The 25,888-nt window shown below is 51.7% G+C and overlaps 2 protein-coding genes across 4 annotated transcripts in view; one reads left to right on the top strand and one right to left on the bottom strand.

Annotated features, from left to right (window-relative positions):
• Positions 1 to 494: 494 nt before the first annotated feature.
• On the top strand, positions 495 to 10,216 carry FTCD (formimidoyltransferase cyclodeaminase). 2 transcript variants are annotated; one of them, XM_071747001.1, is made up of 17 exons: positions 497 to 668; positions 1,457 to 1,640; positions 1,988 to 2,116; positions 2,309 to 2,397; positions 2,611 to 2,790; positions 2,883 to 3,020; positions 3,316 to 3,447; positions 4,117 to 4,178; positions 4,973 to 5,102; positions 5,238 to 5,399; positions 5,636 to 5,679; positions 5,760 to 5,898; positions 6,268 to 6,363; positions 6,558 to 7,707; positions 8,124 to 8,158; positions 8,358 to 8,728; positions 9,930 to 10,216. In XM_071747001.1, exons 1-14 carry the CDS (start codon positions 615 to 617, stop codon positions 6,642 to 6,644), a joined length of 1,626 nt encoding a protein of 541 aa, XP_071603102.1. In that variant the 5' UTR covers positions 497 to 614; the 3' UTR covers positions 6,645 to 7,707; positions 8,124 to 8,158; positions 8,358 to 8,728; positions 9,930 to 10,216. The 2 variants fall into 2 exon arrangements, with proteins under 2 accessions (XP_071603103.1, XP_071603102.1); XM_071747002.1 differs by lacking the exon at positions 5,238 to 5,399 and having other exon boundaries at positions 495 to 668.
• Positions 10,217 to 10,989: 773 nt separating this feature from the next.
• Positions 10,990 to 25,888, bottom strand: part of COL6A2 (collagen type VI alpha 2 chain) — a 28,444-nt gene continuing 13,545 nt past the window's right edge. The window contains exons 17-28 of one of the 2 annotated variants that reach the window (XM_071746998.1): positions 25,804 to 25,866; positions 25,214 to 25,276; positions 24,770 to 24,820; positions 24,367 to 24,402; positions 23,929 to 23,991; positions 23,645 to 23,707; positions 22,852 to 22,887; positions 22,572 to 22,617; positions 21,805 to 21,957; positions 21,098 to 21,550; positions 20,764 to 20,802; positions 10,990 to 12,574 (exon numbers count right to left, since the gene is read on the bottom strand). In XM_071746998.1, coding sequence (XP_071603099.1) covers positions 11,967 to 12,574; positions 20,764 to 20,802; positions 21,098 to 21,550; positions 21,805 to 21,957; positions 22,572 to 22,617; positions 22,852 to 22,887; positions 23,645 to 23,707; positions 23,929 to 23,991; positions 24,367 to 24,402; positions 24,770 to 24,820; positions 25,214 to 25,276; positions 25,804 to 25,866 — 1,674 coding nt within the window. In that variant the 3' untranslated portion in view covers positions 10,990 to 11,966. Of the gene's footprint in view, positions 12,575 to 17,006; positions 17,454 to 20,763; positions 20,803 to 21,097; positions 21,551 to 21,804; positions 21,958 to 22,571; positions 22,618 to 22,851; positions 22,888 to 23,644; positions 23,708 to 23,928; positions 23,992 to 24,366; positions 24,403 to 24,769; positions 24,821 to 25,213; positions 25,277 to 25,803; positions 25,867 to 25,888 lie in introns of those variants that run through there. The other variant, XM_071746999.1, reaches the window with a different exon arrangement.

Here is a 25,888-nt window from a genome sequence, read left to right as displayed (position 1 = left end):
CATATAAAGGGGGCACCCTTGGGAAACAAGGGGTGCCCTGGGTGGGGGGCATCTGTCCCCCCCGGGGCTGCCCACTTCTTGGGCTGTGGTGGCCTGAGGGGTGAAGGTGTTAGACTCGAAATTCAATAGGGTTTTCCCTGCAAAGGTTTGTTCACAGCAAAAGCTTTTAGCCATTGCCCACACCCATTGTGTTGGAGTGCCCAGTCTGAGTCTCTGGAGGAGCAGCTGTCCCCAACCATCCCAGAGTGGTAGTGGCACCCTGGGTACAGGCAGGCTGTCCCACCAGTAGGCACAGTCTGGTGTTGGGCACAGCAGCTGATTTTCTGCATTTGGCATCACCTTCACCTGGCAATTGATTGGTGCTAGTGGGTAATTAGTGTTGTAGTCTGGTGTGCAGGTAGTGCCTGTGTGCCCAGAGCTGCTCCAGTGCCACGTTGTTTATCCAAGACCCTTTCTGTCTCCTGGCCACAGATCGATGAAGTTAATGAGAAACCCCGGCCCGGGGAGAGGCAACGGGCCGGGTGCGGGGAGGCTTCTGTTCTGCAGCAGGACAGGAAAGGGCAGGCTGAACCCAAAGGTCACAAGGAGCCGAGGTGCTTGCAGACCCTGGAACCATGGCCAAGCTGGTGGAGTGTGTCCCCAACTTCTCAGAAGGGAATAACAAAGAGGTGAGGGAGCCTAAGGAGAGGCTGAGGGTTGGCAGGATGCCGGGGTGCTCTGGGGGGAGCTGGGCTGCTCGGGCCGGGGGGCTGTGCAGGCAGCACCCACTCCCTGCCTCCTTTGGAGTGCCATGCAGCTTTCCCTGCCTGACTAGTGCTGAAAATTACTAAAGGCAGCCCCTGCTCCCTTTCAGAAACCCAGTGAGAAATGGGGGCTCAGGTCCCCCTGCTCCCCATTGCCTACAGTTTGCAGCAGCCCCAGGGCTTGGGGTACTCTGGTATACCCCTTGTTTGCTGTTGTTGTACCAAAATACACTGTCCAGGTTAATGGGATCTGTCCTGGGCATCAGCTTAAGGCTGAACTTTGTCCCCTCTGTGAACGGGGAAGTTCAGCAAGCCCAAAACTGCAATAAAACCACTGCTTCCCTTCAGGGAACAGGCTTTACAGTACCAAATGTTTTTTTGGAGCTGGCAGGGGACAGTGTCCTCACGAACAGCAATTTGTAATGGTGCTCTCTTATGTGCAGCAGTAGCTGGGCAGCTCTCCCCCATCACAGTGGGTTTGGGGCTTGCTGGGAGCCAAGGGTGTCCCAGACCCTATGGGTAGGAGCAGGATGCTCATGCCTTTGGATCACTGCAGCACAGAGCTGCATCCTCACTGCTCGTGGGGTCATCCCCAACCCCAGCACAGGTGGGAAGTGGGGGAGCTGAGACAAAGCAACCCCAGCTTACAAAGTTGGGCCTGTGCTCTGGGTGCAGCTGGCTGAGCCACCTTGCCCCCCTCCCCTGTGTGGCAGGTGATTGATGCGCTGAGCCAGGCCATCTCCCAGACACCAGGCTGTGTGCTGCTGGACGTGGATGCCGGCGCCTCCACCAACCGCACTGTCTACACCTTTGTGGGGTCTCCTGAGGCTGTGGTGGAAGGGGCCCTGAGTGCAGCCCGTGTGGCTTGGCAGCTCATTGACATGAGCCAGCACATGGGTGAGCTCGGGGGCAGGGGGGGCGGTGGGTGGGCTGTGCAGGAGATGACCTGGTGCTGAGCATCCCTGGGCTGCCATGTGTGGTTGGCTCTGGGTGCACCTGGAGATAAAATCAGCTTCTGGTAACCACACACAGCAGGTTACTGGATGGATGAAGGTAGTACTGTGCAAAGTTCTTGCTCATCTTCCCAGTCCAGAGAGACTGGTCCCCTCCTTGGGCTGGAATAGATGTTGTTGCCACAGACATGACTTTCCTTGTAGCAGCAGTGCCCAGTTTCCAAAAGAGAGTCCTCCCTCTTTGTCACTTGCTTTTCCCAGCTCCCATGTTTCTGTCTGCCCTGTCCACAGGTGAACACCCTCGCATGGGGGCCCTGGATGTCTGCCCCTTTGTGCCAGTGATGAATGTCAGCATGGAGGAATGTGTCACCTGTGCCCACAACTTTGGGCAGCGCTTGGCAGCGGAGCTGGGAGTGCCTGGTGAGTGGTGCCTGTGGGTCCAGAACCTCTGCCCCTTCCCTCCCATCTTCTGACCCTCCATCTGTGGAGAAACCACACACCTTTTGCCAAGGCTTCACTAGGAGAATATGGGGTTTGCTCCCAAATGGGCAAAACCAGACCCTGGTAGGTGATGTGCCACCCTGCCTGCCTGTGCTCACTCCTGTCTTGCAGTTTACCTGTATGGAGCGGCAGCACAGGATGAGAGCAGGAAAGCTCTGCCCAGCATCCGTGCTGGGGAGTATGAGGCACTCCCCAAAAAGGTGAGCCTGGCAGCACCCAGGCAGGGCCCAGCCACACCTCCCCAGCTTGACAAGGGTGCTGGGGACTGGTGTGGTCCCTCTGCACCTAGTGGAGTTGGTGAAGTGCTTTGGGTGCTGTTTGCAGCAGATGCTGACTGGGGAGGGAGATGCCTGTTCCAATCCACTGTGAGATTCTGCAGTGCCAACCCATGTGCCCTTCTCTCTCCTCCTCAGCTTGCAAAACCAGAGTGGGCTCCTGATTACGGGCCCCCAGCTTTTGTCCCCCGGTGGGGGGCCACGGTGACGGGTGCCCGGACCTTCCTCATTGCCTACAATGTTAACCTGCTGTGCACCAAGGAGCTGGCCCACCGCATCGCCCTCAACATCCGTGAGCAGGGGCGTGGTGCTGAGCAGGTACCCCCAATGCTAGTGGCATGCTGGGAGCAGACTTGCTTGTCCCCACACCTCCTGGGCCCTGCTTTGACTGTGGGGGGGGGTCTTGGCAGCCTGGGCGCTTGAAGAGAGTGCAGGGCATTGGCTGGTATTTGGAGGAAGAGAAGATGGCCCAGGTTTCCACGAACCTGCTGGACTTTGAGACCACACCACTCCATGTTGTCTACGAGGAGATCTGCAGAGATGCAGAGGTGGGTGGCCTGGGGTTGCACACCATGTGTGTGTCAGGGGAGGCTTTGCAGAGGATGGATCTCCAGGTCAGGCTCTGCTTTCTCTCATGCTCAGCTAGCCCAACTAGGCAGAGAGCTGAACAGCATGAAATTCCCCAGACCTCAGGAACTTTCTGCTAGCCCCCTGCTCCTCCATTGAAGCCATTTCCATGAGTGTCCCAGGTCCTAGGAAGTGATGAGGACCACCAGGCTGGGGTAGTAGTGGTGGCAGGGCAGGTGGCTCTGAGGACAGTCACATTTCTGATGTCCTTTGCAGGCACTGAACCTCCCTGTGGTGGGGTCCCAACTGGTGGGACTTGTCCCCAAGAAGGCCATGCTGGATGCAGCTGAGTTTTATATCAAGAAGGAAAACCTCTTCATCCTGGAAGAGGAACAGAAGATCAGACTGGTAACATGGCTCTTCCTGGTACCAAGACAAGGGTGGGATCATGAGAGAGAAACACCGAGCCCCCCCAACCTCCCAGAGTGGCACTGAGCAGAGATTTGGGACTGCAGCAGCCCCTAGGCATGACATTTGTCTTCAGGAACAGTGCCTGGCAAGCTGTAAGGCCATAGCAAGTAGAGAAGTTGCTTTATTGTCCTGGGGATGCCGAGATGCTCAGGAAGTAGAGAGGCCAACTCTGTGAGGACAGAGTGTGGGCAGCAGCTGCACAACTTGCCTGCATGGAGGTCAGGAAGGGAAGGAGACCTCCCTGGAGCTCAAGGACAGTGCAATGGTGTTAAGGGAACCTGTCCCAGACCAGGGCAAACTGGGAACAAGGAGATGGGCTCTGCTTTTCAGCTACAGGAGGGAGGGACTTTTCTGACCTATGGGGAACGTGCTAGATAAGAGCAAGCTAATTATTTATCTGTGGTTTCCAGTCATTTGTGGGTGGCTGCAAGCCACCCCTGAGCCTGGGATGGGACAGGCTGGTGACACCGGCTGTCCTCTCCCTGGGTTGTGGCCCCAGCAATTCTGTGCTAGGGCTGGGTCACCTGTGGTTAATTAACAGCAAGGAATGAGAATGGAAGGGGACCTAGGGTGACGTGGCTGACAGGGCAGTGCTGCTCCTTGCAGGTGGTCAGCCGGCTGGGCCTGGACTCCCTGACTCCGTTTCACCCCCGGGAACGCATCATCGAGTAGGGACCCCTGTCCTGCTTCTCCTCGTGGTGCCCATCACTGCCTGGATGGGGAGATCCTGCTGCCTGTGTCTTGTTTGTCTTATTTAGGGAGTGGTGCCTGCACCCTTGTCCTCTTCACACCCAGGAGACATCTCTGCTGGGTCTTGTGGAGGCACGGGGTGGTCCTTGCTCCCAAACGATGGGTCCTGGTCCCAAATGATGCTGGTTGTGAATGTGGGGTGCGGGGACTCCAGGTCACTTGGGCAGGCAGTGGGAATAGGTTTGGTGGCCAAAGTTGAACATGTACCTGTTAAATATTCTGGTCCAGACCAAATTTCATTGCTTCAGGCTCACATGCTGCCTTCCAAGGAGAGAAGCCATATTGCAGTGTCCAGGGTCAAACGCACCTCTGCAGGGTGGGGGTGAAGAGGTGTGGAAACCCCCCGTGTGCCAAGGTGAAACCAGGATGTGCACTTTTTGTCCTTGTTGTCCCCTGCTGAGGAGGTGGCTGCGGGTGTGTCTCAGTTCCATAAAACACTGTTTGCACTAGTCCACCCTACCCACTGCAGAGTGACACCACAAGGACATGTGCTCCCCAGCTGTCTGTCTGTCTGCCTGTCTGTCCCCATGGAGCTCCTTGTCATTGTTCCACCTCTCCTGCTGCTCATTTTGGGCTACCTAACCTCAGAGCCAAGGGGTAGATGAAAACCTGTTGGAGAGGGGAGTGTTGGGTGGGAAAGGAGTGGGTGGTGGAGGACGGTGTGTTCCTGCACCTGGGGACCTCCTCAGCCCCAGTGGCTGCTGTGCTGCAGGTACCTGGTGCAGGCAGGAGAGGTGGACAAAGGGCTGGTGGCCAAGCCATTGGGTGCCTTCGTGCGAGCGGTCGGTGGGAGGTCAGCGGCTCCAGGAGGAGGCTCCGTGTCTGCAGCTGCTGCTGCCCTGGTACGTGCCCCATGCTGGGACAATGGTCCCTGCCTGGGGTGTCCTCTGGGTTTGCTGAGACCCCAGGGACAGCTGGCATGGTGGTAGTGGTGGGTGTTGTGTCCTGCTGGAGAATTTAACCCCATGCCCTTGCAGGGAGCGGCGCTGGGCTGCATGGTGGGACTGATGAGCTATGGGAAGAGGCAGTTTGAGGAGCTGGACACCGTTATGAGGAAGCTGATCCCCCCCTTCCACCAGGCCATGGACGAGCTGGTGGCAATGGTGGACACTGACTCTCGTGCCTTCAGCAGCTACATGGTGAGGTCCCACTGGAGAAGGTGTCCTGTGTGGAAGCGGGGAGTTTTCCATCTGGGGAGGTGCTAGCATCACTGTGCCCTGGTGTCCTTAGAAGCAGGGCTGTGACCTTGGCCCAATCCTGGGCCAGGAACAGCATCACCTAAAGAAGATTTGCAAGAGCGTGGGCACTGTCACGTCTGCCCTGGTGCCTGATGTAAAAAGCAAATGGCAGCAAACCTGTTTTTCTTTCCCTCCAGGAAGCTATGAAGCTGCCAAAAAGCACCCCTGAAGAGCGGGAGAGGTGAGCTGGGCTGGTGGGGATGTGCAGCCTGGGGTAGCACAGCATCCAGTGCTCACCCCAGTGCTGTCCCCCCCTCCCAGACGCACAGCAGCCATGCAGCAGGGGCTCAAGACAGCTGTGATGGTGCCTTGTACCTTGGCAGAGAAAGTGAGTGGGCTCTGGCCTGCTCTGAAGGAACTGGCTTGTCACTGCAACCTGGCCTGCAAATCTGACATCCAGGTATTGTCCTGGGCTGTGGAGGCTGTCAGGCTCACTGATTTTCCCTGCAAGGTGTCTCATTGTGTCCTTGAGCTCTGCAATGTGTTTCTTCAGCCTTCCTTCCGGAACTGGCTGGTGTTTTCTGCCTCCTAACTTTTTTTGGCAGGTTGCAGCCCTTGTAGGAGAGGTTTTGTCCTCTAGCCCTTGCTTGAGCTTTTCCACTGGTGTGAAAAGGCCATGCTGGTTCCCACTGCTGGAGACACATCCTGAAGATACTGGGTTGCAAAGTGTTTGTTGTTGCTGAGTGATGGAGACTGGGAGTCCTGCAGCCTAAGGGTCTGGTGGTGGTCTGGTTTAGCTGGAGAGTTTCTGAGAAGCCTCTTTTCCTAGGTGGGAGCTAAAATGTTGGAAGTGGCTGTGTTTGGAGCTTACTTCAATGTCATGATCAACCTCAAAGACATAACGGATGAGAAGTTCAAGCTTGCAGTAAGCAGGGGCTGTGCATGTGCTGTGGACCTGGTGGTGGGGATGAGGTGGGACAGAGATGGAGATGATGCTCCTGGGGATCCCCCATGCCCAGGCACCCCCTCCCTTTGCCACCAGTGGGATGCATAGGGTGGACAGTGGACAAATCTTCTGTCCTGTTGAATGGTAAATAATGCTTCTCTCTCCCCATGCAGATGTCTCAGAAAGTCTCTGGGCTGCTGGAGGAGGCGAAGCAAGGTTCTGCTCTTGTACTGACACTGCTGGAGAAGAGGGTGGCCTGAAAGGGGTTTGGGAACAGCCAGAGGGCTCTGCAGAAGCAAATTAAACTGTGAAATACACTCATCCCTGCCTGGGCTCCCTCAGTATCTGCCTCAGCAGAGCTGCCCCACTCAGACAGATTCCAGAGCCATGTTCCCTTCTGGCCTTTCCCTGGCCAAGGGTTATTTTTGCTGTCTGGAGCTCAGACCCCAGTCTCCATCCCCTCATCCCTGGGGCAGAAGGAGACAGCCTGGCTGGCAGTGCCTGGGGTCACAGGGCTCCCAATGGAGGGAACAGCAGGGCCCCATGGCACTGCCCAGGAGGAGATCCCCATCCTGACCTGCACACCTCTCTGTGTTTCTGTGCCCAGACCCCCCAGTCCCAGACACCTCCTGGCCAGCAGGACTGGGGCAAGACCTACCTGGAACAGCCTGTTGCTGCCCCCCAGACATGGGACAGGATTGAGGAAGGGTGGTGGGAAGGGATTTATCAGGGGGATAGCCATGGGACACAAGGAGCTCTACTACTTCCCCTAGAGCCCCCCGGGAGGAAGACCTGAGCATCAGGACCATCCAGCTCTGCCTCCTGCTCTGATTTCAGCTGTCACTTCCTCCACCTGCACACCATGGCAGCACCCTGAGCAGTGTCACAGAGCATCATCCACTGGACCCTGAGCCCCACTGTGCCTGTGGGAGGGTGACCCCCCCCATCCCTCACACTGTGCCAGCTCCTTCCTTGGACACTTTGCCCTTGCTGGGAGCAATGAGCCAGGGTTTGTGGTGGGGACACAAGTGACTCACCCCACCACGTGAAGTGGGGAGGTGGAACCACCACCCTCTGTCCTCTGTTTTTATCAGCACCGCGGGACCTTTGTGCCAGCTGGGAGTGGTGTGCTGACATTTCCCTTGTGCCCATGGTAACAGCTGTGGCTCAGCAGTGTCACCCCCCCTTCCACACCCTTCCTCGCCCAGACGTGGCCTCAGGTATATAATGGTTGCCCTCCATCCCAGGAAAGCAGTGCTGAGGAGGGTTCTGCTGGTGGTGACAGTGCTTTCAGAGAGTGCTTGGAGCTTTTTTGCAGGTTGGGTGAGTGGAGGCACCTTCCCAAGGGCAGTGGGTGTACGGGGTCCCATAAGGACCATCCCCATGGCTGGCACTGCAACAAGATGTGGGGTCCTGGGAGTGTCCCCAGCCCCTCATGGCCCATGAGGACATGGGCTGGGCACCTAGGCTCAGTCAGGTTTGGATTTATTATTTCCATTGGTGGTGGAAACACCTGCCTGGGCTTTGGGGGGCGCATGGAGGTGGGACAGCCACTTCGGAGGCTGGTGGGTTGGTTCTATCACTTGAAGGGACAGAGCAGCTCTTGGGTCTGTCCTTGGGAACCAGCATGGTCTCTGCCCAGGACAGACAGAGGCAGAGGAGCCAGGTTCTACCTGCTGGCAGGGCAATGGTGTCCCTGTGACAGGAGGAGCCCTGACAGTGCCTGTCTTCTCTTGCAGCTGAAGGCCATTGACGATGTGTGACCCCAACCAAGGTGAGGCTGCAGGTACCACACAGCCATTGGGGCTGGCAGAGGGGATCAGTGCACTCCCCATGGGCACCCAGGGCCATCACCTGCCTACCAAAGGCTGGGGAGGCATCCCTTACCAGGAGGGGGACTTTGGGCACACCCTGTGTTTCCTGTTTGGGGAGAGCCTGGCTCTGCTCACCACCCACCTTTCTCTTTTTCCCAGGTGTGCCCTGTGGGACGCCACCACCCCGACTGGCTGTTTGCCCAGCAGCCCCACCAGGATACTGTGGTCCCAACATTTCAACAAGTCCCCATCCCAACTGCCCTCCAGTGATCTGTCCCCCAGGACCCCCAGCACCCCCAGTTGGTCATCCCTGTGGCCCTTGTCCACCTGGCCCACACCCACAGGGGCAGCATCACCATGGGCACCCTCCAGGAGGGCATCACCATCACCCCCATGGGCACCCCCCAGGAGGGCATCACCATCACCCCCATGGGCACTGTCATTCAGGAAACCCGGGGTGCCCCCCTGACTGCCATCAGAAGCACCATAAGAAGCACCATAAGAAGCACTCCAAGCACCATGGAGGCAAGGTAAGACTGGGGTGGCCCCAAACCCTTCCAGATCTCTGATGTGGGACTTGGGATCTCTTTGTATGTGCCCATACAGCCTGGGCACCCTGGGCTCCCACTTTTCCACCCTTCAGGCTGCCAGCATCTAGGTGGCTTATTTTTGGGTGTGGAGACTTCCATTTGTTTAATAAGCAAGGATGAGTCATTTCAAGTGAGTCTTTTGAAAGATGACCCATGAAATTCTTTGAAGCCATTTGAAATGGTGACTCAGCTCAGGGTGTACCATGTTAGGGGATTAAACCCAAGGACTTTGCCCTGTACATTGAGGTGTGCTTCAGTAAGAGGCATTCACTCAGTGCCCTGAAGCAAAGGAACAGCTCAGTTTCCTCCTTAAAAAAAACCAAAAAACCTAACAAAAAGCTACACCTAACCAAAAAAAACAAAAGCAAACCCAAAACCCCAAAAACTCAAAACCCAAAGCAAAAGCAATTATCTGTGGTGGGAGTAGATGCTGCAGAAAATGCTGTCCCAGGAATGGTCACCATCTGGAGTAGGTCTGACAAATGGACTTCTAAATAAAATCCCAGTTCCACCATGGGAGGTAGGAGCATTTCCCAAACAAAGTAAATCATCAGTTCCACTCACTGTGTAATGGCTTTGTGATGTGCCTTGAGGTTTGCCCTCACTGGCAGAGAGCAGGATCCTCCTGGAGTTTCTTTGCTTAGCAGTAGTAATAATAATAATTAAAAAAAAACAGTTAAACTTAATAAAAATTAATTTAAACACATCCCTCACACAATATGCATGTGATTATACTCTCCAAGTGGAAAAAGAATGGCTTCAAAGTTGCAGTGTTGTTTTTAGCAGCCATTTTATTTTCAGTTCAAGGTTTGCTATCTGAGGCCACAGTGCTGGGCTGACTACCACATGAGCTCCCCTTCCCATGGATCCCAGGGCCTTGATATTAACTAATTGGGCTTTTGAGGCCTAATTACCAGCTTGCATTCCAATCAGGGCACAAACCTGGGGGTTCCTCTTCTGCTGGTGTGCAGACACCTGGGGAGAGATGGGTCTGGGGCCACCACCACTGCAGGGTCAGCCTAGACCCAGGTGGACACTGGCAACAGGAACCCACCACAGGATGGCTAACACCTACCAGAAATGGGGTGAAAGAGGGTTGTTTCAGTGCTACCCTCAAGTTGTTCTGTCTTGCCTTCTCCAGCACTCCAGCAGCTCAAGCAGCAGTTCTGACTCTGACTGAAGAGCTCATCTCCCACCACCAGGATGGCAAAACAATGAAACACAAAGCTGAACACCCCATGGGAACCATCTGCATGTTGCTCTGCTCCTTTCCCCTTTCTCTTCAAGTGGCCTTTTGCCTGCTGCGTGATGATCTTGTTTTCAGCTTGTAAAATATTTGACCTGGAATTGCTGTGAGATGATGGGCAGCAGCTCCATCCTCTGTGTCTTAGAGCAAGCCCACTGAAAGACTTCATGTGCTTGTTTGCATTCTGCTGGTGTCTGTGTGTTTTTTCCTGTGTAACAAATGATGGATGTCCTTATATTTTGCATGAGCTTTCCCAGCTGCAGCTGTAGCTATGGGGTTGGCTAAGGAATCAGAATCACAGACTGGCTGGGGTGGGGAGGGACCTTAAAGATCAATCGGTTCCACCCTTCCATGGGCAGGGACACCTTCCATTAGAGCCCTCTAGACAACCCAAGTGCTTCCCAGCCTCTCCTCCCCATACAACCTCCACCACCATGGATGAAACCTTATAGACATGTCCCTGACCTCGGGGAGTCCCACTGCCCCACTGTGCTGCCTGGAGACACACAAGTGTTGGGTGCAAGAGGGGCTGAAGGACACATTGGGAAAGCCTGACCCAGGTGCAATGCCACCTTCATGGTAGGAAGAGGCACAGCCCCTCTCAGAGAGGACCCCTGCTCTCTTCACCCGTGAATAGGTAAGGAACATGAAGCAAGTGAGGAATGAAGACATGATCTTCTGTCAGACCATGGGCACTTGGAGGGGATGGGTGGACAGAGGGCAGATGAACAAATCTGCAAGGGGAGTGCTGGAGAGAGTGAAAAGAGATGGAGGGGTCCTGTCAGCATCAGGTCCTCAGCAGTGACCCCATTACCATTGTGATGGGGGACCCCTAGCCTTGTGCTCCAGAATTTCCAAGGAGAACCAGAATACAAACTTACCTGGACTCAGGAGAAGCAGCTGGTCATAAAAAAAAAAAAAAAAAAAAAAAAAAAAAAAAAAAAAAGAGAGAGACTTTTTCAGGTTAGGGTGAAAAGAGTGTATGAGTTTATTTTTGTGGACAGTACAATTCAGGTTCAAATCAGGACATTTCTCAGCAGATACCAGTGGGAAGAAGGCACCACGGTTGCTTTGAGCGCATTGGGATGACAGGGAGGCAGCTCCAGAGGCTGCCCAGTATTCTGGGAGCTGCTGGGAGGCATGCTGCCCCTCTCAGCTCTGAGTTCGGGTGCAGTAATAAATGAACCTCTGCAGAAGGCCAAAATGGCAGAAGGAATGTGGGGGAGATATGGCCCACAGAAAAATAAAGATCTCAAAGATGAAATTTAGGATAGATAGAGCCCCCAAAGGAGCATCTACAGACAACTACAGAAGGCAGCAAAACTTCTCACCATCCCATTGCATCTGGGAAAGAGGAGCAAGCCACCAAGGGCCATGCAAAAAGAAAAATCACTGGCACATGTGATGTGTCAGAAACTCACTCTGTTCTCTCAGGGCAGAAGTACTGAAAGAACAAAAAAGATGAGATAATCTGGCAAAGGGTTTGCTGAAGAATGGGGGAGGTCGCCACTGTAAAGCTCCTCATGAGATGTTGAAGGGTGTTGAGAGTTTTTGAAAAATAGAGATGATAATTTTTCCTACTACCCTGGAAAGGATTCTCTCTTCTCTGACAAGCCCTTCTTGGATTACAGTACATATGCAAGGCCTGGCTTCATGTGCGTAAAGCTTTACGGAAGTATATCTTATGGCTCTGTATCCTGTGCTTCCATCCCGGTTTTAATTAGCACCATAAATGTAAGATACATGATTTTTCATCATGAAAATTTAAAAAAAAAAAAAAGAGCTCTGGATTTTGGCTAGAAAGGAGAACCCAGAGGGCAGCTGTTCTGGGCCAGCTCAGAGTCGCTAGCAACCTGACAGAGGGGAGAAAATGAAACAGGCTATATCAGGGGTGTGTGCACTGGTGAGAAGAGGAACGTGCACTCCCTTCATTTAACATATCCACCTAATGAACCTGTCAAAGAAGCTGGGCTGGGCGAGGCTGTCATAGTCCTTCTCCCGGAAGATGGCTGCCCGGTCCCCGAGGCCAAGCTTTAGCAGGACGTCCATGTCTACATCGCTGCCAAGAGCCACTACCGTGGGCATGACATCTTGCTTCTTCATGGAGTTGACAGCCTCCTTGAGGTTCTTGCTTCCTGTGATGCCATCGGTGATGAAGACGAAGGAGAGCTCAGCGTTGCGGCGGGCGAGTCGCTGCCCGTTTCCTGGGCTGAGCACAATGTTGTTGATGGCGTGTATGATGGCTGACCCGATGTTGGAGGATGAGTCCAGGTACTTGATCTGTGCCAGGGCGTTGGAGATCTCTGTCAGATTGTGGGTGAGTGGGAAGACCACGACCTGGTCCCTCTCACTGCCGTACTGCAGCAGAGCAAGCCGGGCGTTCATGCTGTCACTGTTGCTCCTGGCCAGCGTGAGCTGTCTGGCCACCTCCTCCACGAAGTGGTGGGCCCGCTGGAAGTTCTGCTCCCCGATCCTTTCAGAGCCATCAAGCAAGAAGACAACATCAACGGGGCGCTGAGTGCACTGGGCCACTGCAAGCTCTACAGGAGAAAGAAGACAAGAGTTGGAAGCATAAGAAAGCCTACAAGATAAGGTTGGGGCTTGCCTTGGGCTGTTTAGTCTGGAGTCTCTTCTGTGCATCTTTGCTTCCAAAGCCTACCTTTACAGCTAGTAATGCAGGAGCTTTACTTCTAATTCCCTCACCTCCTGGGCACCAAGCCTTAATGAATGTTAATTTTGGGGCCTAGGACAGACTTCCACAAGCATCCATGAGATGAGACAGGTCTGCACATTTCATTCTTGGAACTCCATCCACCTTTTTACAGAAATGACAGAATCTTATCTGTACCAGGAATATCCAGAGACTAATGGCAGGCAGTGTCTGCAAACCTCTAAGTTACTTCTAGAGATTTCAGAGTTAATCTTCCCATAAAGATTTGTAGGATGAAAGATGTTTTCATGCCTTTCACCCAGATTAGCTTAATCAGCAGTCACTGATTCCTGAAGAGCTTATAAAGGTTGGGTCATAGGGTTGAAAAACAAGATTCTCCTTTCTGACACATCTGCATGGAGTAAATAAGATTTTGCAATATCTAACAGACCAATACTTGTACGAAACACAGCAGGACATTGTTCTTCAGTCCCTCAGAGCAGCGCCTGACTACCAAAAGGGCATGTGGGAATACGAATATCACAACAGTGAAAGAACTCCAAAAAAGGGGAGAGGAAAAATAGCAACCTTTGGAGACAGCTGTTAGCTGTACAACATTGTTTCTTTCCTTTGCAATAGTTTTGTGTATTGCACTTGGTGGTCTTCTGCATGCACGGCCTCTCTCAGAAATGCTTCTACTACTGCACTGTTGAATTTTCTTTTTCCTCTTTCAGGTTCCCTTCTCTGCTGAAAGCAGTAGTCAAGAAGAGGACTGCATCATGACAGGGTTGATGTGTGATGCACACACTTAGGCTTGCCAGCAGAGCAATGGCCAGATCGTCGTGGAGCAATTCTGTGGCTTAGAGACTGAATCTCCAAAAAGTTGAGTTCTGGAGCTGTGGTCATTTTGTATTCCATGGCTGGTGAGGATTGCATGATGGGAGATTCTGGAGCAGTGCCAGCTTTGGGATAGGAGTACCACATTAGGATGAACCTCTGTCCTCAGAGCAAATCCAATTTGACAAAGTGCTTCCTTAGGTGTTACACCTGGATTCAGCATGTTGGGATGCTGATTCAGCCTAGTTTCTTGTATGAGCTGAGCAACAAATGGATCACTACTTAATTCACTAGTACTATGGGTGTAGTCAACATGCCAAACAGTGAAGTTGTATTTTAAGCAAAATAGATACATGCACTTGAGCAACTACAGAGTCCAGTGTGAATCCAACAGCACTGGGCAGTGTTGAAGAAGCTCTGTTGGTGCATGTTGTTGGGCTCATGGACTGATTGGCACCACATCCATCCGTGACAAAACAGTCAAACCTGATGCAGGAACTTCTGCTGGTACTTCTGGTTTAACTTAACTCGGATATTGTAAAACTCTGGTTGTTTCAGCATCACATTCCCTGGCATTTAGCCCACACTATAACACATATCTACAATGATGTTGTGTCTTGAATGGTGCTTACTGTACATTGTCTTGCTGCAAACAACAGATTCTGCAATGCCAGTTCCAGCTGCAGCAGAAACTGATCTCCAAGCGATGCTCTTGTCCCCCTAAACTTTTTGATTATTGCATTTTGAAATTCAGCTGTGATACTCCATTCCTTTAAAGCAATAAAGGTACATACTCACCTCTGCCCAACCTCCCTTGACACATGGTGTCTAAAGGTACCTGGATGCTGCAGTTCCTGGTACGCAGGTGCTGCTCCCACAAGGATACTTTGCCTTGGTATCCCCTGCACTCCTGATCCTCACCTGCTCTGTGCAGTTGTGGAAGAGGAAAGGCAGGAAGACATGGCCTTTGCAAGGACCCAAGCAGTCCAAAGCCTGCTCAGTTCCAGCTTGTTTCCATTGCTGGAAGGCTGATGACACAAGCACCCTTTCCTGCTGCAAGGAACAAGATTCTGGTCCTCTGAGACAACCTCTCAGATGCACTACCACGAATTAGGCTGATTAAAATCCTCACATAATGCTTTTAATTGGAGCACCAGTCCTTCTTGTGCAGCTTACTGCAAGGCACGAAGCTTGCAGCTCACTGCACTGCATAGGTGGGCTAGAATGCAGCTGAGGACACCTAACAGCAAAGCAGATAGAGCAGAAACACCAGAGATTCTCCTGCCATTAACCACCCATCTAGTTACCTGCATGTGAAAGGTGACCCCACTCATACACATTATGTTCCTGCTTCTTCTAAAACCTGGGGAACTTGTATTTCCTCTGTTGTTTTACAGTGTTGACAGTGGAAAGGAAGAGAGATGGGGACTGACCTCCCAGCCTTTTCTGAGGCATTCCCCTGTCACAACCCCTCCCCTGTCCTTTCCCCAACCCCTGATCAGTGTCCTTTCTTTGCCCAAGAGCTTCTGAAGGAACAAGGGCCAAGACAAATATTTCTCAGCCAAGAAGACATTTTCTCCTTTTTTTCTTTCTTTTTCTCCTTCTTCTCATTTTTTCTTTAATGAGCAGTAGGTTTTTGAGAGGTAAAACCTTCTTTTACAATGTTGCTCTGCTTTGCTAGGAAATATTTGCAAAAGAAATTAAATGGAGAGCTGCTGTGTGATGATGTCTAACACCCCTTTGCTGAAGTCTCTCCGAATCCTCGCCTTGCTCAGTAAGATGTCCCAGCCCTGAGATGTTCCCATCAGATCAATGGTTTTTTTGGGTTGTTCCTGTAATATCACAGCTGAAGCAGCTCCTTGGGGTTCAGTCTCCTTGCTTGCAACTTAGCATAGGTCACATTCTGCTCTCAGGGTAAAAATCAACTCAGAGTGGAGAGCTTGGCTTTTCACAAACTACCTGGAATATGTAGATTATGACCAGACCCTAGTGCGAGGATTCAGACACAGGCAGATCCTTTTGCCTTCACCTAAAACTCCGAGCAACCATTTAAAGCTCTCTGAATTTTCCCTTCATCATAACCAGCAGTGGCGTTTGCTGAGCTCCCCGACCCCACAGACAGGGAGCAAAAAGTGATGAAACCCTGGGAGAAAGACCAACATCTGTGGAGTGTATCTGACCTACTTGTGTCCTGAGTGACACAAACACCTGCCCTGCATGCCCATTGCCAGGTGGCTTTGAGCCTAGACTGGAAAGCCCCAGACACTGAAAGCACCACAAGAAATTCTAAATGCTCCTCATTCCAGTTCCTGTGCCTGATTTTGGCAACTGACTCCCCTTTGCACACCTGTATCCCAACCATATTTTTTGAAGACCATACATCTCCCTTCTGCCCATTAAATATGACATTTGCTCAGTATACTTTATTGGAATAATACCAAGTCAGTCAGAGAGGCTGCAATATTCACTGGCTGGCAGCAAACACTTGTACACTTGTGTCTGCACACAAAATGCCAGTTTCTTTTCTTACAGCTTGGGAGGGCAGTAGTGATTCTGGAGGCAGGAATGGCCATCATCTGCCTGACCTTTGGTGAAAACTACAGGCAGCTAAGCTCACAGAAATAACACTCCTTGTCTACATGCATGCACCCACAGTGCTGAGCAGAGGGTTTGTAGTCTCTCTGAACCAAACTACCACTGGATGTGGACTGAAGGGGCTGTCCTACACTACCTTTACTGGCTTTTACATAGCTCACATAATGCCTGACAGAAATTTGACTGCACAGTCATGGATTTTTGTTTTGGACTGACTAGTCCTCTACCTCTTGCATATGAGCAGGTACATGTTGCTAAATAAGACAGAAGAAACAGAGAAAAAAGGCAGAGGGAACTCAGCTTCTGAGAGAAGCACTCCCCAGGTTTCGGTACTGTTGATGGAAAGCAATGCTGCCTCCTCTCCCTACTGCTTTGCTCCTTTCCCTCATTATCCCACTAAGTGTTTGCACAGAGACACTGACTGCAGTGAGGAGAGATGCACCTTTGCTTTGCCAGTCTTGCTACACAGAGAACCTGAAGGGACCCCCCGTGGTAGCACAGCAAGAGGATGCAGGAGGGGCTGCAGAAGCAGTCAGCAATTACATGCATGTGAAGGTGTGGGAAAAGCACAGCATGGTTTATGTCTCTGCAAACCAGGAGCTGGCTCTGGCCCCAGAACCTGCATGGCATTGGTCTCTGTGGTGGAGCCTGAGGTTTGCATGTGTCTGGTGGCTGGGACCAGTCACCTTGCCGGAGAGGGTTGCAGCATGGGATGGCTGAAGGGGAGCAGCACGTCTGCCTCAGAGATTGAAGCAAGGCAGGTCTTCTGCAGAAAAGCAGTGGGCAGAAACAAGAGCATCTCCCGACATTGCTGAAGAAAGGCACCATTCTCAACAGCCAGCCAAGCCAGAGAGGACTGTCCCTTGTGTCACATCCCTGGCTGAGTGCAACCAAGCAGTTCCACTGCCTATGCTTCTCCTAAACTAAAAGCATCGACCAAGGTATCTGTCCCCTCTGCCAAACAGGCATTCAAGAAAAGACAATTGCCACCTCCACTCAACTTCTGCCTCCACCTACATCATGTGGTCTCTAATGGAGACATCAGCAAATCCCTATTACGGTTTCTGGGTCCCCCACAATCTCGCTGTGCACCATTTTGAAGGTGTCAATGAACAAGTCCATCCACTCTTGCCGCTCATTTCCAGTGGCAAACTTGGCTTTTTCGGCGGTAAAGGCCAAAGTGGCCACCAGCTGGGTGTACGTGCTGGGGTCTTGGGTTTCCCGCGTGGAGTTTAGGAACTGGGCGATGGAATGTATGGTGCTTGGGAAATCTATGTTGACTCCCTCTTCCATAGGGCGAAAAATAAGTGGGTTTACGTTCCCAGGGTTCCTGTCATCTGTAAGTGAGCGTCAAAAGAATATTTTCAGGGCTTGCTAGCAATGGCTTTGCCTCTGAATGCTACCTGGTTTCCTATGGGCACTGCACCGGAGAAGACTGAGGGACAGAGAAGTAAAGAGCAAAGCCAGATTTTAAACCTTTCTACCACTTCTGTGTCTGAGGAATTGTGGAATTCATGCCAAAATCAATCACACAGCAACCCAGAGACCTCAGAAAATGACCTGAAATCTCACCTACCCAGGTCCTTCCCACTCATTCAGCACAGGCATGATGGAGCAGTCTTGACCAGTACTCAGGAGGAGAATAACAGGGTCCAGCTTCTCCCTGCCTATGGAACTCAGCCATTGTGCAGCTCTGAACAGTGCTATGTGGAAGCTATACACAAGATGCTGCACAGCCAGAGGGACAGCATTATATCAACTCAGACCTCCATACTTTGGCTAGAGTTACTGCCCTATGCTTTGCAATGCTCCTATGTGGTTCCTGGGCTAGCCAGGACCTTGAGAACCTCTGTCTCCACGTGGCTAGGCTGAATTTTAGTTCAAATGACACCCTCAAGCTCAAAGCAAAGCCTTTTGCATGGATTAGAGCATCATGCAGTTTCTATTGAAGCAAGCAGTCAGTTCAGGTTTGCTCAGCATATAAACCCCAGTATCCTGCCAGCACTGCAATGATGGATGGACAGCACACAGGGAGACAAGACTCTACCCTGAAAATGAGAAAACCTGGATTTCCTTAGGCAAAGCACTGTGGCAGCACAACTTCAGCTGCAGGTGTGAACCAGAAGTGGTGACATGCCTGGCCCTGCAAGGCAGCAGGAAGGAAGGTGGGGTGTATATAATACCTGTCCCTCTTTGTGCTCTGCTGACAGTGCTTGGGTGGAGCTGGGGTACCTGGTGTGAGAACTAATCTGCTCCTAAAGCAGTAGGACTGCAAGTCTGACATCCACAGGGCCAAGAACAGGGCTGGGAGTAGCTGCTTCCTGACTTGAACATGTCTGGCCTGCCCACAATTGGACCCACACGTTGAGTGTGCAGAAAGCTCATTCATGTACCCTGAAAAGGGCATTGTCTCCATCCAAAGGGTTTGCATGTGAATTGGCACCAGCTTTTGAGATGTTCTTGGAGAACCTGAGGAAGCTGAGCAATGGGCACACATGCTCCAGGCTCTGTCACAAGCCTTAGGTCACATCCTAGCCAGCACGTTACCTTGCAATGATCACAAATGCGATAGTTGTAAATCCTTCTACATGATGACAGCAAAGCATCATGAGTCAACCAGTGCAGCAGATGGATTGTGCCTTGCTCAAAGGGCCACTGAGTCCCTGGGCAGCACTTAAAATTTGTTCTACCAGGCCTAGCACAGATCCTTGCATATCAAGACAACTTTTTGCCCATATTAATATGAGCACACGGGAACTTTCACAGAAGGCTCACACCTCCTTGACCATATCACTCCACATCCCAATTCCTCTGGATTGTGAGTGTAGAACCTACACTTGACCTGGCCTGCTTGTGGCATGGCTTGAGAGAATCACCCAAGCGGGAGCCCATTTTTTAGAACAGTTTTGGTTGGAAAAGACCTTTTAGATCAAGTCAAAATGTTGACCTAGCACACTGCCAAGTCCACTACTAAACCATGTCCCTCAGCACCATATCCACACATCTTTAAGTTCCTTCAGGGATGGTGACTCTGCCACTGCTCGACAACCCTTTTTCATGAAGAAATTGTTCTTATTATCCAATTTAAACCTTTCCTGGCACAACTTGAGGCCATTTTCTCTTGTCCTATCACTTGCTACTTGGGAGAAGAGACCAGCAGCCCCTTGCTCCGATTTCCTTTCAGGGAGTTGAAGAGAGTGAGAAGGTCTCTCATCTGTCTCATTTTATGCATTTCCTTCAGCTGCTCCTCATTAAGACTTGTGTTCTGGGTCATTCACTTGCTTCATTGCCCCTTGCTGGACATGCTTCAGAACCTCCTCCAATAATTTCTGTTCTGATCCTCAGGACTGTCAGGTACCAGCAAACTGGTATCACCTGGCATCAAGAACAGAAACACCCAAGTGCACGCAGAGGGAAGATTGTCAGCTTCACCTGGCTTTGAAGGGCTTTGATGGACCAAGCTTAGGAGAACAAGTATGACACTGCTTGGGTCAGTCTCTCTCCTGTAGTTGTTCTTCGGAAACAAGGAGGCTGCAATGACCAAAACCTTTGAAGACACCTGTGCAGTTATCAGTGTGTCATGGAGTGGTCAACTCTTTGTGCACAGTTCTGCAGGACAAAGGTCTTCAGAGGACACCTCAGAGGAGCCTTTGTGGATAGCTCAGCACCATGGTTGGACATTGTGCTCCCTGCATGGCCAGGTGAAAATACTCAGAAAACTGCTGAGAGATTTTAGATGGGATTGGTTATGTCTTCTCTGTCTTCAGATATCTTCATGTCCTGGAACCAGTTTTCCTCTGCTTTACACGGAAGTAAAAGGACTTCTTTGAAAATCGAGGTTGAGATTCTGTATAAAACTGAGCTGATGCTGGAAACTTCCACAATATCATACTCATGGTAAGAGTATAGATAAAAATTTGCCAGAACTGGCAAAACTTGGTTCCCTACAAGCTTTGTGTATATCTAGGGTTCATGTCACAGGTCTGCCCCTCAATGGGCAAAATGTGATAAAGTGAAACTACCTCCAGCAACCAGCAGCCATCTCCTTTATACTGGAGGACCCTTACAGCCTTTTCCCCTTAATCTGGCATCCTGGTTAATTGTTAATTCAACACAGCCAGCGTTAGAGAAGCCAAAGCTTTGAGTTCACTAGGGTGCCATCTTACAAAGGGTGCCAAGCCCCCTGCTCTGCCCTCATCACTCCCAAGGAGCATCCTGCCCAGTGCTGCAGGCTGGACTCTGCATCTCAAGGGCCACATTGAGGGACGAGTTCTGCAAGGGGAGTTTGACTTGGTGCATCGCATGGTACAAGAAGCGAAAAATTAATCTAGAGTCTGGGTTTGGAGGCAAAACCCAGTGGCTCCCAGGAGCTGGGACAGGGAGAAATATCAGGGCTCAGCCATGGTGGTGCACCACCATGGGGCACTACTACCTACCTGCACAGAGAACTCAGGGAGACAGGAAAAGTGAACGATATGAAACCCTGGAGCCTCTCCTCATGTAAAATAATGCTGTTTCCCAAACCCCTGCCATCCAAAGAGTACGAATGCAATTTCACAGACCCCCTACTCTCTCTTGAGCCTTGTGCAACTCTCCCCTGGACCTACCGCTTTGTGCAGATGGCTCAAAGCTATTTGTGATGTTTACCTGTCTGGCAGGGCAGCTCTGGGCAGACGATCTGTGGATCTGGAAGGAAAAGAAACATGGAAAAATGAGTGGCTTGCACAGTCAGGGTGTCAGGGTGAGGTCTCTTAAAAGAGGAAAGGTCTCTGATGGACTGCTCCAAAAGACTGGCCTGTATCTGAGGAAGGACTGTTTATCCAGGGCTACATAAAGGTCAACCTCACCATGAATTACCCAACTTATGGGCTATTGGCCAACCTGCTGAGACACAGTGTCTGCAGTCACTGTAGTGTACCACATATACCCTCCATCCCAAACCCCAGCATTAGTCAACTCCTGGGCAAGAACGGGCACAGACCTGGGCAGAGCACATCTTCCATCTTGTCAATAAATTCCTCTGCAACCAAGTCCGAGAAGAGCCTCATCTTCTGGACTCGCTGGGGTTCATTGCAAGCAATGGAAACCAGAGTCTCACTCTGTTCTGGCTGATCAAACATGTCTCCAATGCCAATGGTGTTGACGACCACGTCTCTACCACAAAGAGCCCCGAGGTTCTTGTCGTCATCGCGCGGGTCATAGCGCCCATCCGTGATCACCACAGCAAACACTTGGGCTTTCTCTCTCCTGCTTTCCTTGATGAGCTTATTGTAGGCAAACTGGAGGGCAGATGGTGTCCAGGTGCCTCCAGCGATCCACTCCAGGCGCTTCACTGCCTCCTTGAAGCTGGACAGTGAATCAATGCGCTCGTCATCGAGCTTGATGGCTTCGAAGGTCCCCTCGTGACTGTACTGCACCACCCCAACACGGGCACCTGCCAATGAAGCATCACATTACATGGCTTTGTGTCTTCAGTGAAAGGTGGAGAAAGCCAGCAAACTTCTATGTCAGCAAAAAGCTGCTTGATTGGCCTGCAAGGATGGGAAAAGGGAAAAGCAGAAACTGCTGGGGAAATGCTGGATGGGTGGATGGCAGCCCAGGGCAGCTACAGACAAACATAGAAGCTGGAGGGTTCCAACACCCTTTTTTTTTCCCCCATGCCCTGCTCTGTCCCCACACAGTCCAGACCTGTCTGCGACTTGGGATCCTTGGCAATGGAGCCCAGCCGGCTGACCACATTGACAACAAAATTTTTCTCCAGGGTGAAGTTGGTGTAGCCAATACTCTCTGAGCTGTCTATGACGAACATGATGTCCAAGGCACCGCAGCGCTTCTCACAATCTAGGGAGAGGGGCAGGAGGAAAACACAGAGGTCAGCAATGGTGGGAACAAGAGCTCACAGGGCAGAAAACACCATCCATGGGAAGGTGGAGCTAGAATCACGCCAAGCATCTGTAGGGATTTTGGTTCTGCCCACAGCTGAAAGCATAGAGAGAATGTACATGGATTTTTCTGTCAACATCTATCAAAAGAAATGTTTCAGTATTGCTGTGTGATACTCTCTAGCCTATCATCTGGACCATGCAACCCTGTATTACAGCTCACTGCTTCTGCCATGGCAGAGCTAAATTTTGTGAGGTAAACCATGGAATCAGAGTTGTTGTTTTGGTTGGAGAGGCCTTCCAGTCCAACCATTAAATCCAGGCTGCCCTTATAGTATGACCACTCTCACTGGTGGGCTGGGAGTGGGGTGAGCAGGGATGGACTTCCCTGGAGTCTTCTCTATAGGGTGCAGAGACATATAAGGCAACAAAAAGACAGCTCTGTTGGTGCAAAGGGCAGCTCAGGAAGAGCTGAGGGAGCTCCTGAAGAAGGAGGCAGCCTCAGATAACCCCCTTTTCCCCATTCCTCCAGTGGTTGGTCCCTGCCCTGGGGAGAGGTGATGGTCTGCTCACCACAGCATCCACAGGTCTCTCGCACATAGGTCATCACATCACAGTCCTGCAGGAAAAGGGATGCAGGGTGAATGCCTCCCTCCTCTTATGCAGCATCTCTCTCCTTCCCACCCAGACGCCCCCTTCCTCTCTTTCCTCAGCTCCCGTGGAAAGCTACAGGCCAGCTCTGCCAGGCAGCTGCAGGACCTGATGTCCTGTTCCCTTCTTAGGCTGAGCACAGCAAATTCAGGGTTGCCCCAGGAGGAAGAGCCCTGGGGGGCTGCAGAGCAGGGTTACTTACAGTCAGGCCAGGATCTCCTGGTGGGCCAGGGGTCCCCTGTAAGGAGAACACAGGGATTTCAGGTACAGTTTTCTCATAGAACTATCAAAAGATTTGAGTTGGAAGGGACCATAAAGATCGTTTAGTTCCAACCCCCCTGTCATGGGCAGGGACACTTCCCACAAGACCAGCTTGCTCCAAGCCCCATACAGCCTGGCCTGGAACTCTTCCAGGGAGGGAACAGCAACAGCTTCTCTGGGCAACCTGGGACACCATCTCACTACCCTCACAGGTAAGAATTTCTTCCTAATGTGTCATCTCAATCTCCCTTCTTTCAGCTTGAAGCCATTACCCCTCATCCCATTACTCCATGCCCTTGTTAAAAGTCCCTCCTCAGCTTTCCTCTAACCCCTTCAGGAAATGGAAAATGCTCTAAGGTCTCCCTGGAGCCTTCTCTTCTCCAGGCTGAACAACCCCATCTCTCTCAGCCTGTCTCCATAGCAGAGGTGGTCCAGCACCCTGAGCATCTCCATGGCCTCCCCTGGACTCCCTCCAATGGGTCCATGAGTTCCCTTTTTTGGAACTAGAGGTAAGAGCCATGAAAAACATGGGTTTTTTTGCAGAGGACTGCCACGGGAAAGGGTAGGAAAGCCTTGCTGGGAGCCAGAAGATATGTCTGGTAGCTGGTGTCCCCTCCAGCAAGCCCTTCTGAAAGGGGACCCACTGGGGTCTTCCAGGCTTTAGAACATCAAGGAGAAGTGAGGAGGAGAAGGAGCTGCAGCATTGGCTCAGAGAAAATAAGATGGGACCTTACCTCAAGGCCTGCTTCACCAGTTGGACCACGGGGTCCCGGCTCACCTCCTGGGCCAGGATCACCCTGGGGAAGAAGCAAAAAGAGGGTCAGGTTTCCCTAGCAAGGTGTTGAGGGATTGTCCAGATCCCCTCATCAATCAGAGCCTCACTAAGATTTGTCACCATCCTGCCACAGATGAGCCTGGGGACACAGGGAGGGGCAGGAGAGTGGGCAGTGCCATCCCCAGCAAGCCTGCAATAGTTGGTAGGGACACCCTCTCAGATCCCCATGGGATGTCCACTTACTGGTTCCCCCTTCTGTCCTTTGGTCCCTTGCACTCCTTTTGGTCCAAGTTCACCTCTTCCTCCCTGCTCGAAGGAAGGAGAAACAGATGTGACAGAGAACATCTGGATGTGCTCAGGCAGAGGCAGTACTGCTATGAGCCAGTCAAAATCACATGCCTGGCCTGGCTGGGAAAAGCACCCTCCAAACCAGCAGTCCAGCAAATAAACAGTGTTTACACAGGCATTAAGTAAGAATAAAGAAGTTTTGCAAAACATATTTCAGATGGTTTTCAAAGGAGATGGTTTTGGAGCTACACCCAGATAGGCAACCCCAGGGAAAAGCCAGGACAGCTGTTGGCTGAGGACAGGTTCCTTGGCCATGCAGCTGAAGGGTCAGGCAAAAGCTACTCAGGCATTGCAATTAGTCCAGAAACAGGTGATGGAGACAAACACACCCACCTTGGGCCCTGGCAGCCCTTTCTCACCCTTGTCACCCTGAAAAAGGAGAGGAGGGAGAGGTCAGAACCACAGTAGAACAAGCCCTGGATTGAAATCTGCAATGAAAGTCCCAAGGCTGAGCTGCAGCTGTAGCTTCAGGCTGATGGTTGGAGTGGTGGGTTGCAGCCACCCCCCCATCACCATCCTTGAGGTCCCCCACACCTCTGCCACAAGGCTGACAGAGCTCCTGCCATGTTTGGTTGCAGTGTTGCAACTAAGGTTTAATTAAATTGGTTTTTTTGTGACTGATACGTTTTCTTCTTCCTTCCCTATTCTCCCAGGCTGCTCAGCTCCAACAGCATCCTCCACTGAATTGGGCTTCCTCAGGGTGCTTCTATGTCTGTGCTGGACGATAGACACTTACCTGTGGTCCTCTGGGTCCAGGGTAGCTAAAGCCAGGTCTGCCTCTGTCACCCTGTGGTAGAAAAAAAAAAAAGGGCCCATGAGAAGCCAAATCTGGCTCTTCTGACCTGGTGATGTCAATGAGAATCAGAGCTGTTTTCATTGCCTCTTGGGGGTGAGATGCCACCAGGAGCAGTGGCTTCTGCAGCTGGCCCTGAAGCATTGAGGATGGCTGTGAAGAGCAAGACTTTACAGCGTGTTGGGGAAACCCCTGAATCTGTGTAGGGTGAGGCGTGTCCAGACCAAGACCTACATCTCTACTCCTGATCCCCTATTGTCAGGTTTGAACCATTCTGTTCCTGAGGCACACAAGTTTCTGCAATTGAAACTGCCTTTTAAAAAAATAACAATTAAAAAGCACATCAAAATACCTTTTCAAATGCAGAGCTGTGTTCAGGTACTTTACCTTTGGTCCTGGTGGTCCAGCATCACCTCTTGGGCCCAAGTCACCAGGGTCCCCACGTGATCCCTGTAGATAGTGTTGGGAAGAGCAGAGGAAGGGGGTGAGGATGTTCCCTGGATCTCCCCAGCCATGCAGAGGGATCATGCTGGGGAAACCAGCTCTTGGGAGGATGCTGAGAAACCATGTCCCTTCCCTATGAGGTTATTGTGACAGTGACGTGTTCCCACATCCCGTGAAGCCACATGGATTTCATGGCACTGCTGCCACAGTGGGGTGCTGAACCAACCACAGAAGCAAGACAAATGGGGGTGCATGGGGATCCCCCTCTTCCCTTGCCCTGTGACCTGCTGGGTGGTTGTCCCTTCCATGTTGTCATGGGAACACCTGGGAGAAGCAGGGACTCTTGGGTCCTACAATTTCTCCTTGATCCAAGGAGGGTTAATTAGAGGCTACTGGGCTAATTTTTGAGCCTCCCTGAGAAAAGGTCAAGTGGGTGGCCCTTGGGAGGGACAGTGCAGACTGCTTAGGTCAGCAGGGCAAGTTCTCAGCACGGAGGGAAGACACAGTCACACAGATGCCCTGGGATGACTTACTATCCTTCCTGGCTCTCCCACAGCACCTGGAGGGCCCCGTGGTCCTGGAATTCCTTGGTCTCCCTGCAGAGTAAAGCAAGACACA

This window comes from Heliangelus exortis, chromosome 6, assembly GCF_036169615.1.
Source record: "Heliangelus exortis chromosome 6, bHelExo1.hap1, whole genome shotgun sequence".
In the NCBI taxonomy this organism is placed as follows: domain Eukaryota; kingdom Metazoa; phylum Chordata; class Aves; order Apodiformes; family Trochilidae; genus Heliangelus; species Heliangelus exortis.
The sequence above is the reverse complement of the archived record's forward strand: the minus strand, read 5'-3'. Positions and strand labels throughout refer to the sequence as shown.